This window comes from Sorex fumeus, unplaced genomic scaffold, assembly GCF_029834395.1.
Source record: "Sorex fumeus unplaced genomic scaffold, SorFum_2.1 ptg000169l, whole genome shotgun sequence".
Taxonomy (NCBI): domain Eukaryota; kingdom Metazoa; phylum Chordata; class Mammalia; order Eulipotyphla; family Soricidae; genus Sorex; species Sorex fumeus.
In genome coordinates this window covers 8,060,318-8,079,225 of record NW_026606226.1, presented here as the reverse complement: position 1 = coordinate 8,079,225, position 18,908 = coordinate 8,060,318, and the positions used below count along the sequence as shown (strand labels likewise).

The following is an 18,908-nucleotide window of genomic DNA, read 5'->3' as shown; positions in this document are numbered from 1 at the left end:
AATTAAGTTACTTCTCTGTCTTAGAGCAAAAGGGCACTGTTACCCATGGCAACCATGTAAAAGATAATAGTTTTGTTTCCAGGCAGTTTAACCCATAATGAAAAACGAGTCTTTACAGTAAATTTTAAAACAAACACCCCAGATTTGTCAGAGCTAGAAACGTAGAAACAGTGAAATTCCTAATTTTTGTAATTATTTTAACACTTGAGCTTGGTATTAAGCGGGTGGAATTAATTAGAAGATGATTAAGGAAGCCTTGAAATTTAAGAGCATTTGTAGGGAACTTTAAGTATTTTCAAGGACTTTGAAGGTTAGCAGAGCTGACAACTTATTGTGCCAAATGTCACTGTAAAATGTATTGCTGGATTTTTCCCCCTGAGTCACCAGTACTATGCTCACCATGAGTAATCATAATTAAGGGAGATCTGTACTCAAAAGAACAAAGAAACGACAAAAGAAGGAAAAGAGAATGATCTGCATTAGAACAGTGAGGTATTTTTGAAAAACAAGGGAAATAGTCTAAAGTCACGTAGATAAATAGAAGGTACCAGAAAGAAGAGTTAAAGAAGAGTTAAACAAGGGGTTATGAGGAAAAGGACAAGGCTTTTGGATCTCTGAAAGAAAATGAAGCTGAACAGTAATTCCCCCCATTGCCACCAGGTGGTGCCATGACACAAGAGTGCTTGGGCTCAAGACAGCAGTCCTTGAAAGGGAGTTAATAGAAAAATACGAAAGAGAGGCAGGATATTCACAACAATATGCTCAAGATTAGTGGAGAGTCAAGCCATAGGTGAGGATATGTATACTTATTCCAGGAACACAAAATTGGTTTAACGTTAGCAAATTTAACTACACCAATATGCCTGTAAACAAAAAAGCAAAAACACAGATACTGCATTTGATACATTTTAAATCTTTTGAGATATTCTAAAAAAAAAAAAAAAACATAAAAACTTGGGGCTTGAGAGATAGTGCAGGGGTTAAAATGCTTCCAACCTGGGTTTGATCACCAGAACTGCGTATGGTCTCCCAGGGGTACCTGAGCACAGAGCTAGGTGTGTGAGCCCTCAGCACTGCCAGGTGTGGCCCCCAAACAAAATAAGCCTATGCTGCTATATTTTGCGATCACATCTGGAGATGCTTGGGGCTTACTCCTAGCTAGGATTGGGAGACCATATGTAGTGCTAGAGATTGAACCTGGGTCCATTGTGTACAAGGGAAGTGTCTTACCCACTGTAAGCATCTCCCTGGCCCCAAGCATATGTGTTTTATTAAAAGAAGTCTTGTTAACCTGACAGGCAGGAAATACCAAAATTTATAACTCCCCCCCCCCGCCAAAAAATAGTGGTAGCAAGTGTTAAGATGTTAAAAGTCCCCTAAGTCAGAAATGAGTTGGTACTTAGAGTCAACATCGTGCCAGAAATGTCAGTCAAGCCATTTGAATAAAATGAAAAAAAGAAGAGCAAGTTATATGGACTGAGAAGGCAAACAAAGCACTGTGACTTTCTGCACAAGATGATTATGCAGAAGACCTAAGAGACTATACAAATTATGATAATACTAAGAATTAGCAAGGTCCCAAAATGTAAGGTTGGACAACAAAAGTCAACTTTATATCTATACATATGGACAGTTTAAAATATAATTCTTAAAAAGATGAAAAAATTGTAATGCTTACTATAAAATCTAGTAAAAATTAAGGTTAATGGAATGATTTAAACAACTTTACTAAAGGCACTAAAGATGTAACAAAATTAAAGATTGAACATATTCACAACTCAGAATACAGATGAGATTTCTTTTTGTTGTTGTTTTGGGGGCATACCCAGAAGTTCTCAGGGCTTACACCTAACTCTGCACTCAGGAATTACTCCTGGCGGTGCCCAGGGGACCATCCGGGATGCTGGGGATTGAACTTGGGTCAGCAGCGTTCAAGGCCAGCCCTGACCCACTGTACTATCTCTCCAACCCTTACATATGGAATTTTTCCCCAAATTAATCTGTTAATCTATTTCCAAGCAAAAGTATTTTTTTACATAAGATTTAAACTAATTCTATGGGGGCTGGAGAGATATCACAGTGGGTAGGGCTTTTGCCTTGTACGCGGCCAACCCGAGTTCGATTCCCAGCATCCCATGTTGTCCCCTGACCACCGCCAGGAGTAATTCCTGAGTGCAGAGCCAGGAGGAACCCCTGTGCATCGCCAGGTGTGACCCAAAAAGCAAAAAAAAAAAAAAAAAAAAAAAAAAAAAAAAAAGATTTATTAAACTAATTCTAAAATTTATATGAGAACAAAAAGTCAAAGGTAGTCAGGGAGGAACTTATCATCAAAACAAGGGAGTGAAACTAAAAAAACTCTGCCATGTAGTAAGATTCACTACAAGGCTAAAGTTATAAAAAAAAATTAGACAATGATAGACACAAGGATGAACAAACTGACAATAGTTTGGAACAAAGGTTACACATGCACACTTGATATAGGTTGTAAGTAGCAATATTACCAGAGTGGACAAGGATGAACTTTCAGTATAGTAAGATAACGCCATTTAACATAAGGGACGAATTATTAATTATGCTGTGTGCTCTCTTCAGATATTCATGGATTGGTGAACTTTAATGAAAGACTCAATGTCATGTGCTCAAGATAACTGAGCAATCTCCTCACACTGATGTTTACTCTGGTTGAACTGACCTGAAATCCAGTCTCACCCAAGACCTTGAAAGGCCAGGGAGATGGCTCAGATGTCTGCATGCAGGAGTCCAGGGTCCAGTCCCAAGTACAGTGGCCCAAGCACTGTTTAGTGTGGTTCCCAAACAAAAATATGAGCCTTGACTTCCTTTCACAGGCTTTACCATGCTATTTCTCCAGGTGGAAACTCTGTAGGCAGGAGCCTCCTTCCCTCTGATCTTCAGTCTCTTTAAGACTTTTTCCACAGAGTTCAGTTCACAGCGGTATTTATTGGGCTTCTGTTAAGTATTTTAGTCAATACCCACTAAGTGATCAAAATCCTTTCTCTTCACTTTCTTCCTCCTTCTGGGACTTCATTTTCCTCTAGATTTCTGAGATCCTTCGAGCACAGACTCATCTTAGAATTCCAAAGGTCTTTAACAGTCAACAAAAGGGAACGGATGCCTTCTCACCCCCAAAAAGTGAATCATTTGTGTTAACTGTTTAAGTTAGGTTCACCTTACCTTGAAAAGGACTCTCCCTACAAGCTGGCCTCACTGGACCTTATAAAACAGCTGAACTTGGTGGGGTTTTCTCTCCAGTAACTGCACTCTACAGTCAACCTCAATTTATAGTTAAGCCACAAGTATTTAAAGCAAGAATTCAAGTTCGTTAAATAAATGTATCATTCATTTTCAGTTATGTCTTCAGTTGGAAAGGGAAACCATTTTCAGTTCAAAGAAAAAATTGTGGAGTTCATACCCAATTCAATCAGCTTAATCAATGGCTGAGCAAACAGTAGTACTCCTAATTTATTAAAAAAAAAAAAAAAAGCAGACTTGGCCTCGGCCTTAATGGCGGCCTGTGGATCAGTTACTGTCGTGCAAGCAGGCATACACAGCTGTGGAGGATGCCCTCGCCTTTGTGACATCTGAGCAGTAAACAAAGCTGTACCCTGTCTCTGGGCTGCTGCAGCCCGTGCCGTTCCAGCGCAGTCTTGCTGAATATGCCCTTCTGTCTGTCCTACTGCTCCTCGTTCTAATTTCCATCTAATTCATCTTTTCCTAGAATACCTATGATAGCAGTGTTTTGCCCTCCAGGGCCAAGTTACTCTGGGGACCTTGGCCCTGTAGTCTTCGTGCAGCAACAGAGGAACCTCCCCGTGGCCTGGTTCCTCCCCCGTTCTGTCTCAGCAGATGTACTTTCTGCCTCTTCTCTGTTCTTTAAGTCAAGCTCTTTCTGGCCTCCTCAATTTATTTATTTTTCCAAAGTGCTAGGGATCAAACCATTGAGCCACATCTCCAGTCCCCCTTGCCTTGATGCTTAAGCCAAGATACACTATTTCTTCTTAAAGCCAAGATTGTAAATTGAAATCTAATGAGCCAATTCTGGCCAGCAAATAGAGCATTTGTCTTTTAAAGTATTTTCTGAATTTTTTTCCCCAAGTCTATTTATTTGCCTTTTGGGTCGCACCCAGCAATGCTCAGGGGCTACTCCTGACTCTGCACTCAGGAATGCTCCTGGCGGTGCTCTGGGGATCATATGGAATGCCGGGAATTGAACCCAGGTTGGCTGCTTGCAAGGCAAAAGTTCTACCAGCTGTACCATTGCTTCACCCCTCACCCCCTAAATTTGTTTAAATAGATGATGTGAAATTTTTGAGATTTCAACTTTTTTTTTTTCGTAAAAAGTGATTTTATGGGGATGCAGAGATAGCTCCGGGGCCAAATCTAAGTTCTGTCCCCAGTACTGCATGGTCCTCAGCACTGCCAGACCCTAAAGTAAACCATCTGGCTCAGTTAGTTGGCCAAATACCGATAGGAGTGGCCCCCTGAGTGATGCTTGGGAGGCCTCTGGAAATCAGAAGTTAAAGCAACATGGAGTGTTCTACATCTGTGCCCTCTAGGTAAGGCATGGGGTCCTGGGGATATCCAGTCCCTGCCAGGCCCAGGGCACTCATTTCATCCCTCTGGCATCTGCATTTGCTATCTTGACCAGAAAGGAGGAAGCCTTCTCTTCCTTCAGCAGCAATATGCTACCTCCTCACTTATTTTCATGTTGGATTTATATAAAATTGTTGCTTTTATAGGTCAGGAATGATTGAATACTGAGTTATGATTCACTCTATACCACAGTTCACGCCTTTTAATTATTGTTTTCTTAGAAAGCAAGCCCCTTAATATAAGGATCTAGTCTTTCTCAACAACTAGTACATAGTGTTTGGCAGGTACTAGGCAACCAAATATGAGTGGAATAGAAGGAAGACCCTCTCCCAGCAAGATTTTCAGCTGCTCTGAATTATACACAAAAATCTTTCCTCCAATGAGGTCTCTGGAATTAGCTGGATTTCTAAGTAGACTTTTGCTAATTCACAGCTTGAGCTATCCTATCACTATTTAGCTCTGTCTCTATTTAGCAATGGAGCTGGCTTTAGTCTTAAACTTTGTTGAATTCAGTTTATACAGTTGATGCTCCTAGTTCTAGCACTGGAAATTACTCTGTGGTGCAACTTCTCCTTGTCTTCTGTGCAAACCAGAGTTGAAGCACACAGTCTCTCAATTTGGCCCCAAAGAGAAGTCAGGTGGAACTTGTTCCTGATAACTTCTAACCATGACCTCTACATCGCAAGACTATTACCAAGAGGTTGGTTGGTTGCTCCCCAGATCCTTCTCTCTTCATTTGTCTCAATGTCACACTTCTTATTTTTTAACAATACCAATTATTTTTTAGCAAAGTCAAAGACTGGACTCAAGACTTAACACATGCAAGACAAGTGCTCAACTGTAGAAATACAGCCCTTGCTCCAGTCACTTAGTACTTCTATTTCTTCTAGACCTTGAATGCTTAAATTATTTTAAATATTTTAAGTATTTTCAAAATTCATTTATGAATCCTCAGAACCCAACTTCAAACACCAATACATATTTCATGAAGGAATGGAATTATTTGAAGAGATTAAGAACAATATGGGGCATTCCAAGCAAGGAGGTCAATACCAGAATTTCATTTTATTAGGTTTAATCTCAGGGACTTGAGTGAGGATCTGGGATCAGATTCATGCCCGAGTCAGCTTCAGACATTTGGATTGACAGCATGAGCATTTTCCTGTTCTGTGCACTTGTCTATGGGAAACTTTTCAGGAGACACTACGCAGTGAAGCTAAGTAGAACAATTCAAATTCCAAGGAACTTTCAATGATTTTCTTATTGTCAGAACCAGTGTTCATTTAAAACCCTATAATAGGCTTCTCGTCCCTACAGTCTGCAGGTTGTCCCAGTGGCCCTACCAAACAAACCCCGCTTGCTTTGGCAGTACCTAGCATGGAAGTGTTCACCAAGCTATTGTGCTAAGTCCGCTTTCTCTCCTACTGTTTCCTTTCAAAAAATTTCATGACATTGCATCAGGATTTCAAACTTCAGTTGCCCAAAAAGAAAAAGACACTCAGATGTGCTTCTTCTCATTATCAAGTGTTTCATAGCATCTTCTTCTGAAGCTGAAAACATAGTATATTCTTTAATACAAATGGGCAGCTCTAGTATAACTTTGCTCCTTGATATATTTTAGTTTCTTCTCTCTGTAAAACCTAAATTTTATGAACGCATTGTTCAAGAATTGGCATAGGGATCCTCTCCTTCAGAGAGCCTAATGAATGGTGTCTCCTTCATCTGTTTACCAAGAAAGCCAGTTGACTTCAATTAAGTAAGATGGGAAATCAGATGAGGTTCTGAAATCAGTGAGGGATCAAACAGAATTAGACTGATAGGTACTGACGATATGGCAGGTCATAGGTTTATGTCTCTAATGAGTTGTGGATAGCCAAAGAACCGAGGAAATCAATCTGAAAGCTGTAGCAGCAATCAAAGCAACTCTGATTGTGGAATAGGGTCAGAGCAATGGAAGGAGTATGAAGTGGTCATACTCGAGATATACTCTACATTTCAAATGCTGAGCCAATGGGTTTGTGGTTAGGATGAATGCAAGTTATAAAGGAACAAGAGATTTGCCATCTGTTGACTGAAGTGCCATTTACTGACTGAAATGGAAAACTGAGCAGGAAGAAGTTTGGAGAGAAAGACCTTGGGTTTGATTTGACACAGTAAGTTTGAGGTGCTCCTCAGATACCAAGTGAAAAGATCAGGTAGGTAGCTAGATACATACATCTGAAGTTCAGTGGGGAAATTAGGCTAGAAGTTTTCAGCATACGCAAGATATTTAGAGCAATACACTGGGTAAATATAGACAGAGAAGGCTGACTTGTTATGCTCCAGTATTGATAAATTGAAGAGGGAATATACAAACATGTTGAAATCATTTATCTGTGGAAGATGAACTACATCTAGATCTTTGGCACAGGGCTGGCATACTCTCAACAAACATGCTTCTCAGAAAATCACAAGTAAAAAAATCTTAAGGGCAAGCAAAAGTTATTAAGAATGGAATCCAAAAGACTCGGGTACAAGTACTGACATTCATAAATTGATAAGTGAACAAAAATATTATTAAAAAAGACATAATTGGTATTTATTAATACCTATAACAGGCTACAAACAAAGTAGTTGTATATTATTACAAGATCTTGTATATGCTCATAAGATATTATCGTGTTACCCTTGTGTAAAGATGAGGAAAGGGGCTCCAATGACGACGTGATTCTCAGAGGTCCCAAAGTCACTAAGTGTCAGGGTCATCAAACCCAGATGTTATCTCTAAAACCATGCAACTATCATTATATGATGCTGCCTCCCATCTGTCCAATATTCTCTGAATAACAACTGTCTTGGCTATGTAACAGTTATTCTTGATTGAGAATATCTGGACCTAAGAGTATTCTTTTTAAAAACTGAGGCCAGAAAGAGTGAATGAGAGAGAGAGAGAGAGAGAGAGAGAGAGAGAGAGAGAGAGAGAGAGAGAGAGAGAAGAGGTTAAGGCATTTGCCTTGCATGTGGCTGCAGCCACAAAATGGTTCACATCCTGCAACACACCCGGCCCATGAGAACTTCACGGTGTGTCTCCCCACCCAAAATTTGCTAACAAGACATTTGGAAAAGATCCTGCACCCCTATAATAAAGATACTATAGACTACAGTCTGTAATCTGAGTTTCTAAGCATACTATGATTGGAAACTATTCAGAAATGGAAAGCCCTGGGCAACTAAGAGGACACAAAGATGGAAACCATAGATTACTGAGTATCTCCAGTCCCTTAGTAAACCACTATGACCCAGGTTTCTTCTGATTAACACAAAATATTATTAGCATTTTGGTAACAAATCTAGGCCATACCTGCTAAATTTTTTGTGGTTCAAGAAAATCACTTAAAAATTAAGAGCAAACAGGAGTGGAGTGATAGCACAGCTGGTAAGGCATTTGCCTTGCATGTGCAGCTGACCCAGGTTTGATTCCCAGCATCCCATATGGTCCCCTGAGCACCCTCAGGAGTGATTCCTGAGTGCAAAGCCAGGAGAAACCCCTGAGCATCGCTAGGTGTGACCCAAAAAGAAAAAAAAATTAGAGAAAACATATCAAAAAGACTGGAATCAACCAGTGTTTGCAGTGGTGTGTTGAAAAAGGAACTCTATTCTCTACTGGTGGGAATGTCATCTGACAACCTTTAAAGAAAACAGCATAGAAAATTTCAATTAGAGGGGCCGGAGAGATAATAGTTTGATCTTTAAAAACTGTTAAAGTCCCCCAAGCCCTTACAGAATGACAGTTCAAAGTGAAAAAACAGTCTGTGAATACTGGTCAGTAAGGTTCAAATAACACTACCTCCACACCAAAGCTTCCATATGACCCAGTTTCCATTTCTTGTTTATCAGTCTCCCCAAAACAAAAAGTGACTGAAAAGGATATATGCACACCCATGATCGTTGCAGCACTTAGTACAACAGTCAGGATATGGAAACAACCAAGGTGTTCCAAAGACAGATAAATAAAAAAACTGGGCCTTATATATACCATGGAAATCTATGCAGCTATAAAAGATAAAATCTTGCGGTTCACTGCAATGTGAGTGGAACTGAAGAGTATCTAATGTTAAGTGAAAAAGTCAAAGAAGGACTGCATTTATTATACAGAGAAACAAAACAAGTAAATATAGTATCAGATGATCACAAACCCTCAGCCTTGGATTAGAGGTGAGATTAACAAGCAAGGAAGAGGAGATGGGTGTGAAGAAGAATAAAGAGGAAGACTAAAAATAATTTAAATAAATTAATCAAGGGTCTGGGCACTGATGACAGTGAGCTGCTTATATATCAAAACCATAAGTGTTGAAACTACTGTAAAGCTATAACAAAAATTTTTTAAACGGGGGCCAGAAAGATAGTACAGTGGCTAAGGACACTTGCCTTGCACTTGACACCCCCAAATGGTGCCTGGAGCTGAGCCGGAAGTGTTCCCTGGGTACAAAATCAGATGGAAGCCCTGAGCTCTACCAGTTGTGGCCGCCAAACAACAAAAAACAAGCACATGCAATAAAATAACAGAAGTACCATAGGATGCAATAATTCCATTTCTGAAAATGTACTCCATCATTGTAAAGCAGAAACTCATATTTTACACCAATACACATAGTCCACAACGTTTAAAATAGGAAAACAATCCAAATGTTATAATAACTGGTATATGAAGAAACAAAATAAAGAATATACATACTATGGACTCATTTTTAGCCTTTAAAATGAGTAAGATTCTAATACATGCTATAACATGAATGAATCTTGAAAATATGCTAAGTGAAATACGTCAGGTAAAAAAGATAAATATATTAATTCATTTGACCTAGAATAGTCAAAATGGAAGAGAAAAATGTAGAAGAGTGGTTACCAGGAATTGGAAAGAGGAAGAATGGGGATTCGATGTTTATTGGGGACAGAGATTCTTTTTGGGATGAAAAATAAATGGATATGAAGACTGATAAAGCTGAACAACGTAATTGTTACTAAACTTGACTGTAGAAAATGACTCAAACAATAAATTTTGTTACATATATTTCAAAAGAATGAAAATCAAGATTTAACTAAAAATCCGAATTCCCGATGTTGACTATACATGAGTAGCTTTTCAGTTGGATATAGAATGAGTCCACCTAGAAAGTGAGAGAATCTTTTATATTAGACACTTTATTTTTTAGGATATCCTTAAATACCGACCAGTGTTTAAAATTTGTCCAGTGAAATGAATTGTAATTTATCAGCAAAGAAGCATACTTGAGAAACTGTATCAAGTATGTTTATTTTCTATACATTTTCTTCACAAATCTTCCTATGGTATCTATCACATAACTATCTTTTGTCCAATATAATAAAAAATGTTAAAGTTTTTTATAAATGCGATGATTGTATGTAGAATACAAATGCTGGGCTTGAAACAATCTCTCACAAAAACACAATTGAAAATGAGAGAGGAGGTATTGTCTTATGAACCTAAAACGTACATTGCTCCTATGTTTAAAACATTGGAAGAAACATCCTAATTTGTCTTGCTCTTCAAGCCTGTATTCTCTCTTGAGCGTGTACTTCTTCCCTTCTCTCCACTCACATCTTCCTAAATAAGTTTCAATAAAAACTATCTTGCTTCACAGACACGCACATACACATATACACACAATAAAATCTTAATTTTCATTGCGAAAAAGGGTTATTATGGCAAACATTATGAAGCACAGTATAAAAAGTTCGTATAACTTCTGTTTATCACAAGGAGTCGTAAAAGAATAATCACCATAAACCCAAATTCTGATCTCATAATATCATTTTAAGAAGCGGCATTTGGCTATATAGATTTAGTAAAGATAAACTAAACGAGTACCAGTCTAATTATTTTTAGGAACAAACTAAATGGCATGCTTTAGCATCAAAATGAACTGAAATTCCTTTAAATGATTATTAAATGAAAGTAAATAACTGAAGCAGTAATAAAAATAAACATGATGTAAGCAAGTGACAAGATATAAGCACGGAGGAATCTGGGCATACAAATAACATGAGTTAACACAATAGTGACAACTTATTAAAAAATAAATCACTGCAACATTAGTGCGAATGATTGACAACTATGATAAATTATTTAAGTTCCACACTTTAAGAGGGTCTCTCTAATTGTGCTTCCATCTACTGAAATATACCATTTACTTAGTTAAAAAAAAAACAAAACCATATCAAGTAAAGGTCATTAAATCAGAACCTGGAACTCTGACGCCAAACATAATCCTGAATTTAAAAGATGGGCCGTGAGGGCCGGAGACAAAGCATGCAGGGCGCTACTTTTGCACGTGGGCAGCCTGGGTTCAATCCCTTGCATCCTACCCCCCAAATGCTCCCCTGAGACCACCAGGTATGGCCAAAAAGCAGTAACAAGTGATGTGCCATGGAGTAATGATCCACTCATCATCTTCACTTTAAGATTCTGTGCGAAAGGGCCAGCAAAATAGTATAGTGAATGATTGTACACGATTGACTCAAGGTTCAATCCCACTTAGTCCCACAATTAATTCTTGAGTGCAGAGTCATCAGATGCATTGTTGGTTGTGACTCAGAAAATTAGAAAAATAAAAAAAACTGCGCAGAAATGGCAATAGTACTTCAACATTTTTATTATTTTCATTTTGGTTTTTTGGTCACACTTGGTGCTGCTCAGGACTTACTCCTCGCTCTGTGCCCAGGGATGGCTCTCAACTCCTGAAGAATCTGATTCAAGTCAACCCAAAAAAACTTAAATTCACAGAGCAGAAAGGAGATACAATATTAAAGACACAAAGAAAAAAAATCAGGTTCTTTCCAGAGGGAAATGGCAGCTCATCTTAAAAGACAAACATAAGCAGGTCCAATTAAGAAAAAAAAGAAATTAAAGTAATTTCTAAGGGTGGAAAGGTGATAAACTGTCTACATAAGCCAACTGAATATTTGTTAGATTATCTTCTACATAAAAAAAGAATGACGAAATACAGACTGAGAATAGGCTACACTTTTTTCAGAATTTCTGGTCATGGTCACGGTCCTCCCGTTGTTCATCGATTTGCTCGAGCGGGTCCAGTAACGTCTCCATTGGAGACTTTGTTGTTACTGTGTCTGGCATATCGAATACGTCACGGGGAGCTTGCCAGGCTCTGCCGTGCGGGCGAGATACTCTCAGTAGCTTGCCGGGCTCTCCGAGAGGGGCGGAGGAATCGAACTCGGGTAGGCCATGTTGGCAGCGTGCAAGGCAAACGCCCTACCTGCTGTGCTATCACTCCGGCCCATTCAGAATTTAAAGGCTGCAAATGTCAAAAATATAGGTTCATACTTAGATATTTTGCCATATCTTCATTAAAGATATTATCAAATCCTTATTAAAATTTTGATTCATTAGTTCTCTAAATAAATACTAAAGGGAATACTTCCTATACTTCATTCACTATATTTTCTCCTCAGCAATACATAGAAAGGACACTCTGGGATGAAAAAAAGTCTTACCTTAACCTCTAAAAATACCACCAATACAAGGCAATAAAAATTGAAAAAGTGGTATAATTTATTTAGACTTATAACACTAATACTGAACTCTGGTTTAATATTCTAAGATAACTTTTTAAGTGATAATTCTAATTTCTTAAAAACATAAATCTTATTAAATTCCCCCCTTTCATTGTTGATAGGATTATAGTTAAAATATACCACCAGTCTTTGAGGATAAAAATAGCAAAAGTTCAGTTAAAATAGTACCAAAAGTACCAAAACCCAAAAGATATTTGGCTTTGCATATTCTTGGAATAGACTAGTCATTTAAGATAATTTTATATTAAAATTAGTAAGAAGCTTTGAAAAGATAGTTTGCTTCTAGATTTATGGTAATTGCTCTGTAATACCACTTTTAAATAAGTATATATCAATAGCAAGCTTAATGACAATAAAACTACATACTCCTTGGGAAAAATAAACTAAATACTATAAATGCAATGAAAACTTTTAAGTGTTTAGGGGGGTGAGGGGTTGTTTTGGGGCCACATCCAGAAGTGCTCAGGGCTTCCACCTGGTTCTGCACTCAGAGATCATCCTGGTGGTGCTCAGGAGACCATAAGGTTTTGGGGATCGAACCCAGGTCAGCTACATGCAAGGTAAGCACCTTGCCCACTATACTCTCTCTCCTGTCCTTCTAAATGATTTTTTAATCAAGAAAAGCTATCTTTGAAGATTTTCCCCATCTACCTTTCATTTCTAAAATGTGATGATTCATGGGTCCAACAGAGATTAGGATTTTTGGAAATATATAAGAAATTCATGGTTAAATAACAACAATGGACCTTGAAGGCATTAGCTTTCATCACTTTATTGTTAATCAATGTTATCCAAAATTAGATGTAATTGTAACTTAATTGTACAACACAAAATTATGCTAATGGTAAAAGCCTGATGGAATTTACCAAATACTCATTAATATATTTTTACATTACTATATGAACATGTGCTCTCCACTTCTAATAATAAAAGTCATCATTAGTTTAATCACTATGAAAACCCATATTGCAAATAGTTGTTTCTGTTTAGAAAAATTCACACAGCTTTAAAAATGGATAAAATCCATTTTAATCCTAATCTACATATAGATTATAAACAGCAAATATAACTGGTAGTTTTTCAACACTGATACCAAACTGATGTAGCAATGGTAGTGCACACAGTTCAAAATGGAGATTATTAATAAAAGTCCAAGGAAAGTCCAAGCTTTCTCTATTATGGCATTGTTTGAATGTGTTTTTGGAAAGGTGAAGACAACTTTTAAAGCATGCATAGAAGAGTTTACTTCTATCCTCTAATATGCTGCACGTAGAAATATTCTTTCCCTAGTATTTTGAAGTATATGCACAACCACCAAACAACAGTCACTTCAAGGTTAACCAGTTTATTTTTTGTCCTATTAAATCGAAAAATATATTAAATGCAACTTTTCCTTTTTATAATGTCTGCCCAGATTAATCCTTTTAAAGTCAGCAAAATCAAAAAAGCACAAGAGATATTTTCAGACACAACTTGAATCTACTATGCATGAAAAATGTTTAACAAAATGGCAATTTTAATAGATAAATGTAAATTTGACTGTGTAATACCAAAATGGAAAGTAGCTGAACCACACAGAGAAAACAAGGCTTTCCTATCTTCAAATCTAGATGTTTTACAATTAAAATGATGTTAGAACATAAGGATATTTAAGCATCTTCCAAACTGGAAAGATTTCTTTATGACATAATTGAAATTAACATAACCTAAAACTATAATCCGCTAAATAGAATTAACAAACCCAATTTAAGTATTCTTAGATATTAAAAAAAAAAGATTTAGAAACCAAGTATACTAAAATGATCATGGAACAATTATACTGAGAAATGAAGGTACAGACAATTTTCAGATGCTACAAGGGCAATCTCTCCTCTGTCACACATTCACACCCATTCATACACTCACTCATACACACTTCCTCAGACACAGAACACCAGAAGACAATCAGAAGACAGCCCAGAAGACAGTATATATCAAGGAGAGCTTACAAGTATAATGTAATTCAGAATCCCACAATTCAGCAACATAAAGGCAGTTAAAAAATTAGCACTCAGATATTTTGAAGGAAAAGGAAATGTCAAAAATATCCCTTCATGAATGAAAGTATCATGATGTCCTGTAGAACAAACAGCTACACATTTCATTGTGTTTGGGCAACCAGTCACGCCAGGTGCAGTAGTGAGGTAGTATCACTGTACCCTCCTGGGGCTCAGGTTCTCATATACTGCCCTTCCAAAAAAGTTAATTAAAAAAAAGTATATATTCAATTACTAGGAAATGCATATTTCTTTTATTAATTATAACGTCTATATTAATCTATAAAATAATAAATCTTTCAAGATCTTTCGGAGCAAACTGTTATTTGCAGGTATTGTTTTATCCACAAATTCCAGGAAAATACCACCTGCTGTCTACACATCTGTGAAATGGCAGGCAAAGAAAATGAAAGGATGACATGATACAAAATGCTAATCAATTCAGCAGTCAAACTTTAAGCAAATAACCAATATCCAATAATTGGCTAAATTGGGGTTTTAAAAAATTAGCCACCAGCTGCACACTGTACTATTTAAACGTTCTCATCATTTTCATGATTCATAGCTATCCCAATGATTAAAGACTGTCACCCTGTCACGACCCTCATTTTAAATGCTGCCAAAGCTCAGAGGCAGAACAGTGGCTATGGGCATGGGAAGATGGAAATTATGAATGAGGGAAAAATACAGAAATACATACAAGAAGAAAATGGAAGGGACAAGGGAACAGAGTACTCTAACATGACACTCACTAAGTCACCATCATCCTTTAAAATGTACCAAGTACTTACATCATACATACACACTTATCAGACATGATAATTAGTGTTAACCTTGAACAGAAAAAAAATGCAAAATGAAAAATGTGAAAGGAGGCGATGAAACGCGGTTCTCCATTCCCTGGCCCCAAAAAGAAAAAAAGAAAACCAAGCATGATATCACACTGCCAAAATGCTGAAGAACTTCCCCTTAAATGTGTCTTTTAGCCACTACAGTCAATCTGGTGTAAGTGCTTTGGCAAGGTGGGATGCACTCCATCAATCTGCAAAGGCCTGCTTTTCTCTGTTGGTGGTTCAGCTTATGAAGAACATGTATGCAAAATAACAGCTCTCACATTGCTTCAAACTCATCAATACGCTGTTTTGTATTGCCTTGTCGAATCTGCCGCAGAGTCTTGTACTTATCACGACCTGCTTTAACATTCTCAGCATGAAGAACATCGTTTTGTGTTTTCTTGGTTTCATCTCTGGCTTGGGCCAATTCTGAACTTAATGCCTATGGTTTGAAAACAAAGAATATGAATATATGCGTGTATGTACATATATATAAATTTTTTATTATAAAAACCTTGAGACATAAAAGTAAAAAATACATATAAAATTGAGTTTTCAGTATGTTAAATTTCCATTATAAATATTTTTTTTTCTTTAAAGTGTGTTTTTAGTTTTAGTATTGGTGGTGATAGTGGTTAGGGAAGAACAGTCACGGTCTTTCATTTCTACTCTCATCATCAGTGACAGGTTTTGCGTATTTTTCTAAATAACTTTTACTTTTTTATCAAAAACAAAAGGTTTAATGTAACTATTATAAACACCTAAATGAATACCATCTGAAAAGCTTTATCCAAAAGTTCTAATTCTTTTCCTTATTAATAAAAGATTTAGCCAATTAAAAAGTTAGAGAACTGATATGGGGTGGGGGCAAGAGATCTGATATTAAAATGTCCTATAGTTAGTCTGGGAAAATAGTAGCATAACGGCTTGGAGAGCCTGACTTGCCATCTTGTAAGAATATACTTGTGAGTCCATCCCCTGATTTCTCATATGTGTCACACACAATCCTGCTAATAGCTGCTATCTGTGATCCTCAATGCCTCCAAAAAAAAGAGTTGCATAATAAGAGTTGACCTAATACACTTAATAATCTGGCCTTTTGCAATTATAAAATCTGAATATGCAATTCAAGTTTTGTAATACCATAGAGGTAGTCAATTAAGTTACCATTGCTTATTGTTTGAAAAACAAATTCACTTGTTACTTAAGCACAGCATTAAAATACAGATCAAATTTAATCAACTTACTTGTTAAGGGCTGATTACATAACTCTATTCTATGCAATGAGATTATACAGGGGCTGGAGCAATTGCACAGCAGGTAGGGTGTTTCCCTTGCAAACAGCCAACATGGCCAACCCGAGTTCGATTCCTCCGCCCCTCTCGGAGAGCCCGGCAAGCTACTGAGAGTATCTCGTCCGCACGGCAAAGCCTGGCAAACTACCCGTGACGTATTCGATATGCCAAACACAGTAACAACAAGTCTCAAGATGGAGACGTTACTGGGCCCGCTCAAGCAAATCAATGAACAATGGGAGGACAGTGACAGTGACAGTGAGATTATACAACAGCAGAAAAGTAATACAACTAAAAGCCAAATAATCATGATAGGTCATCATCATAGGTCAACATGTGCTAAAGACTACCAAAAATCAAACATTCCTTTCTCATCACAGTTAATGAAAGAAAAAAACGCAAACCATACTTTACATGTGCAATTGATTACAAATTGCAAATACCTGTAGTTGTTTCTTAACACGCTCATTTTTCTGTGTTTCTGTTACACGTTCCTCCTCACTTCTATGGTTCATCACCCCGTCATTTGATAGTTCAGCACTAGCCTCTGCATTATTCTCATCATGTTCGTCGTGTTCATTTTCTGTTGGAGGAATAACTGGTGGTGGAGGTGGGGCAGACATTACAGTTTTTAACTCTTCTTTGGTCTTTTCCAAGTCTTCCTGAGCAGCAAAGGCCTGAATATTAAAAATAAACCTATCAGCAATTGATATTAAAAACTGATCATCAAAACAATTAAGTAAAGGGGTAGAGATGTGGGAAGAGGCCCTGGATTGATTTCAGAGTCTCTCTCTCTCTCTGGTTTGATTTCAGATTCTCTCTCTCTCTCTCTCTCTCTCTCTCTCTCTCTCTCTCTCTCTCTCTCTCTCTCTCTCTCAGCACTCCATCCCTGTTACTAAAGGTAATAAAAACAAGCCCTATCGGTGACAACTCTTTATTTACAGAAGAATGTCAGGACAGTAAGAGTGATAGAATAAAAAACATAACTTTGTGATCCCTAAAAAAATTAATTCTTGTTTGAATCAAAAATTGCTGCTAATGTTTTCAAGAAAATAGTTACCCAAAAATGGTATTAATATACTGTCAAAGGATGGCACACCTAGGAGAAGACATTTTAGACACAAGAGGAAAAATACAACCACACATTCAAAAGAATCAGATTGTCATTACTCCAAACCAATGGTTAAAATCAACATTAGTAGGTAAATGAAATAAGTACCTTTTGAAACAACACGAAGTATACAAAACTAATATTTGGGTGATGATACTGTATTGGTTTGCCTGGAAAAGCCTTGCTTTCCACTGCTGTGTTAGTGCAACACTTCCCCTTTCACTTTCAAAATGCTCTAGTATGAATGATAAATTACATGAACCTACACTTCTGAGGCAAAACAGCCCCAAACTGAAGTTCTTCCAGTTTATAGGATATCCTGCTGATTACAGAACAAGCTGAATGATACCATTCAAAACAAACTAGACAGATACAGGAGCAGGGACAATCTGCAGTTATTTTTAATAGGCAATTATTACAGGACTGTCCTACATTAAAAGAGACAGTGCAAACGCATGCAATGCAACTTCTCTGGAAAAGGTCTGAAAAATTGACTTTTTGGGAGAAAAAGTCTGAAAGACTTTGGGAGCCTGACACGGTGGCTAAAGAGGACCTATCAATAAGCACAAAGTCATGTGTTCAATTTGCCCATTTCCATTTGTGTGGAAAGCCAATCCAGGCAGTCCTGTTGTTTGAACCCAGCAGCTCAGCTCTGTGATCCCAGAGCAACACACAATTTCCCGCCAGAACGAAGCCAGGTGTGAGTACTTCAAGCAAAAAAGAAGTACTAGCACCACAGCCAGGAGGCTCTTCTAGAAAGCACTTGGTGAGCACCGTGACCCCCAGCGAGCACCACTACAATTTGTGTGCCTCAACTAAGAGTGGAAGCCTCGGTGAGCACATGTGCTAGCACCACAACTAAAGGAGTGCAAACCTCGGTGAGCACCACGGCCGAGTGTGCAAGCACCACAACCTGATGTGTGAACCTCAGCGAGCGCCAGAACTAAAAAAAGAAAAAAAAAAGTGCAAGCACCACAGGCAGGCATGTGTGCAAATCCGTCATCACAACATTATCAGAAGCAAGAGAGGGACAGGGAACTAATTAAGAACTGCTTGGAAATGACTTTTCAGGCAATTTTTGATTATAGAGTCTAATAGTACAAGAGATAAAGATGATCTACAATGGAACAGTATTTAAGTATAACATGACCTCACTCTGAACATATACACATGTATGCACACATCCATGTAAACTAGGGAGATCTAGAGGAATATGCAATTAAGTATTCAAACAGTGAGATGTATGGGGGTGCAATTTTCCTGTTGTGTGCCTTTCCTAATCTCTATGAAACACAGAATTTGCCTCTAAGATGTCTATTTTTGGGGGTGGGGTGGGGGCTGTCTCTGACCTACAAGGGGCTCTGTGCTAAGGGCTTACTCCTGGTTCCGTACTTAAGGGACCATGTGTGATGCCAGGAAGGACTGGACC

At 37.8% G+C, this 18,908-nt stretch overlaps 1 protein-coding gene across 1 annotated transcript in view; it reads right to left on the bottom strand.

The window, feature by feature from the left end:
* RDX (radixin) overlaps positions 1-18,908 on the bottom strand; it is a 74,393-nt gene that overhangs the window by 5,645 nt on the left and 49,840 nt on the right. The window contains exons 13-14 of the mRNA XM_056107491.1: positions 16,812-17,045; positions 15,355-15,515 (exon numbers count right to left, since the gene is read on the bottom strand). Of these exons, the coding sequence (XP_055963466.1) occupies positions 15,355-15,515; positions 16,812-17,045 (395 nt within the window). The remainder of the gene's footprint in view (positions 1-15,354; positions 15,516-16,811; positions 17,046-18,908) is intronic.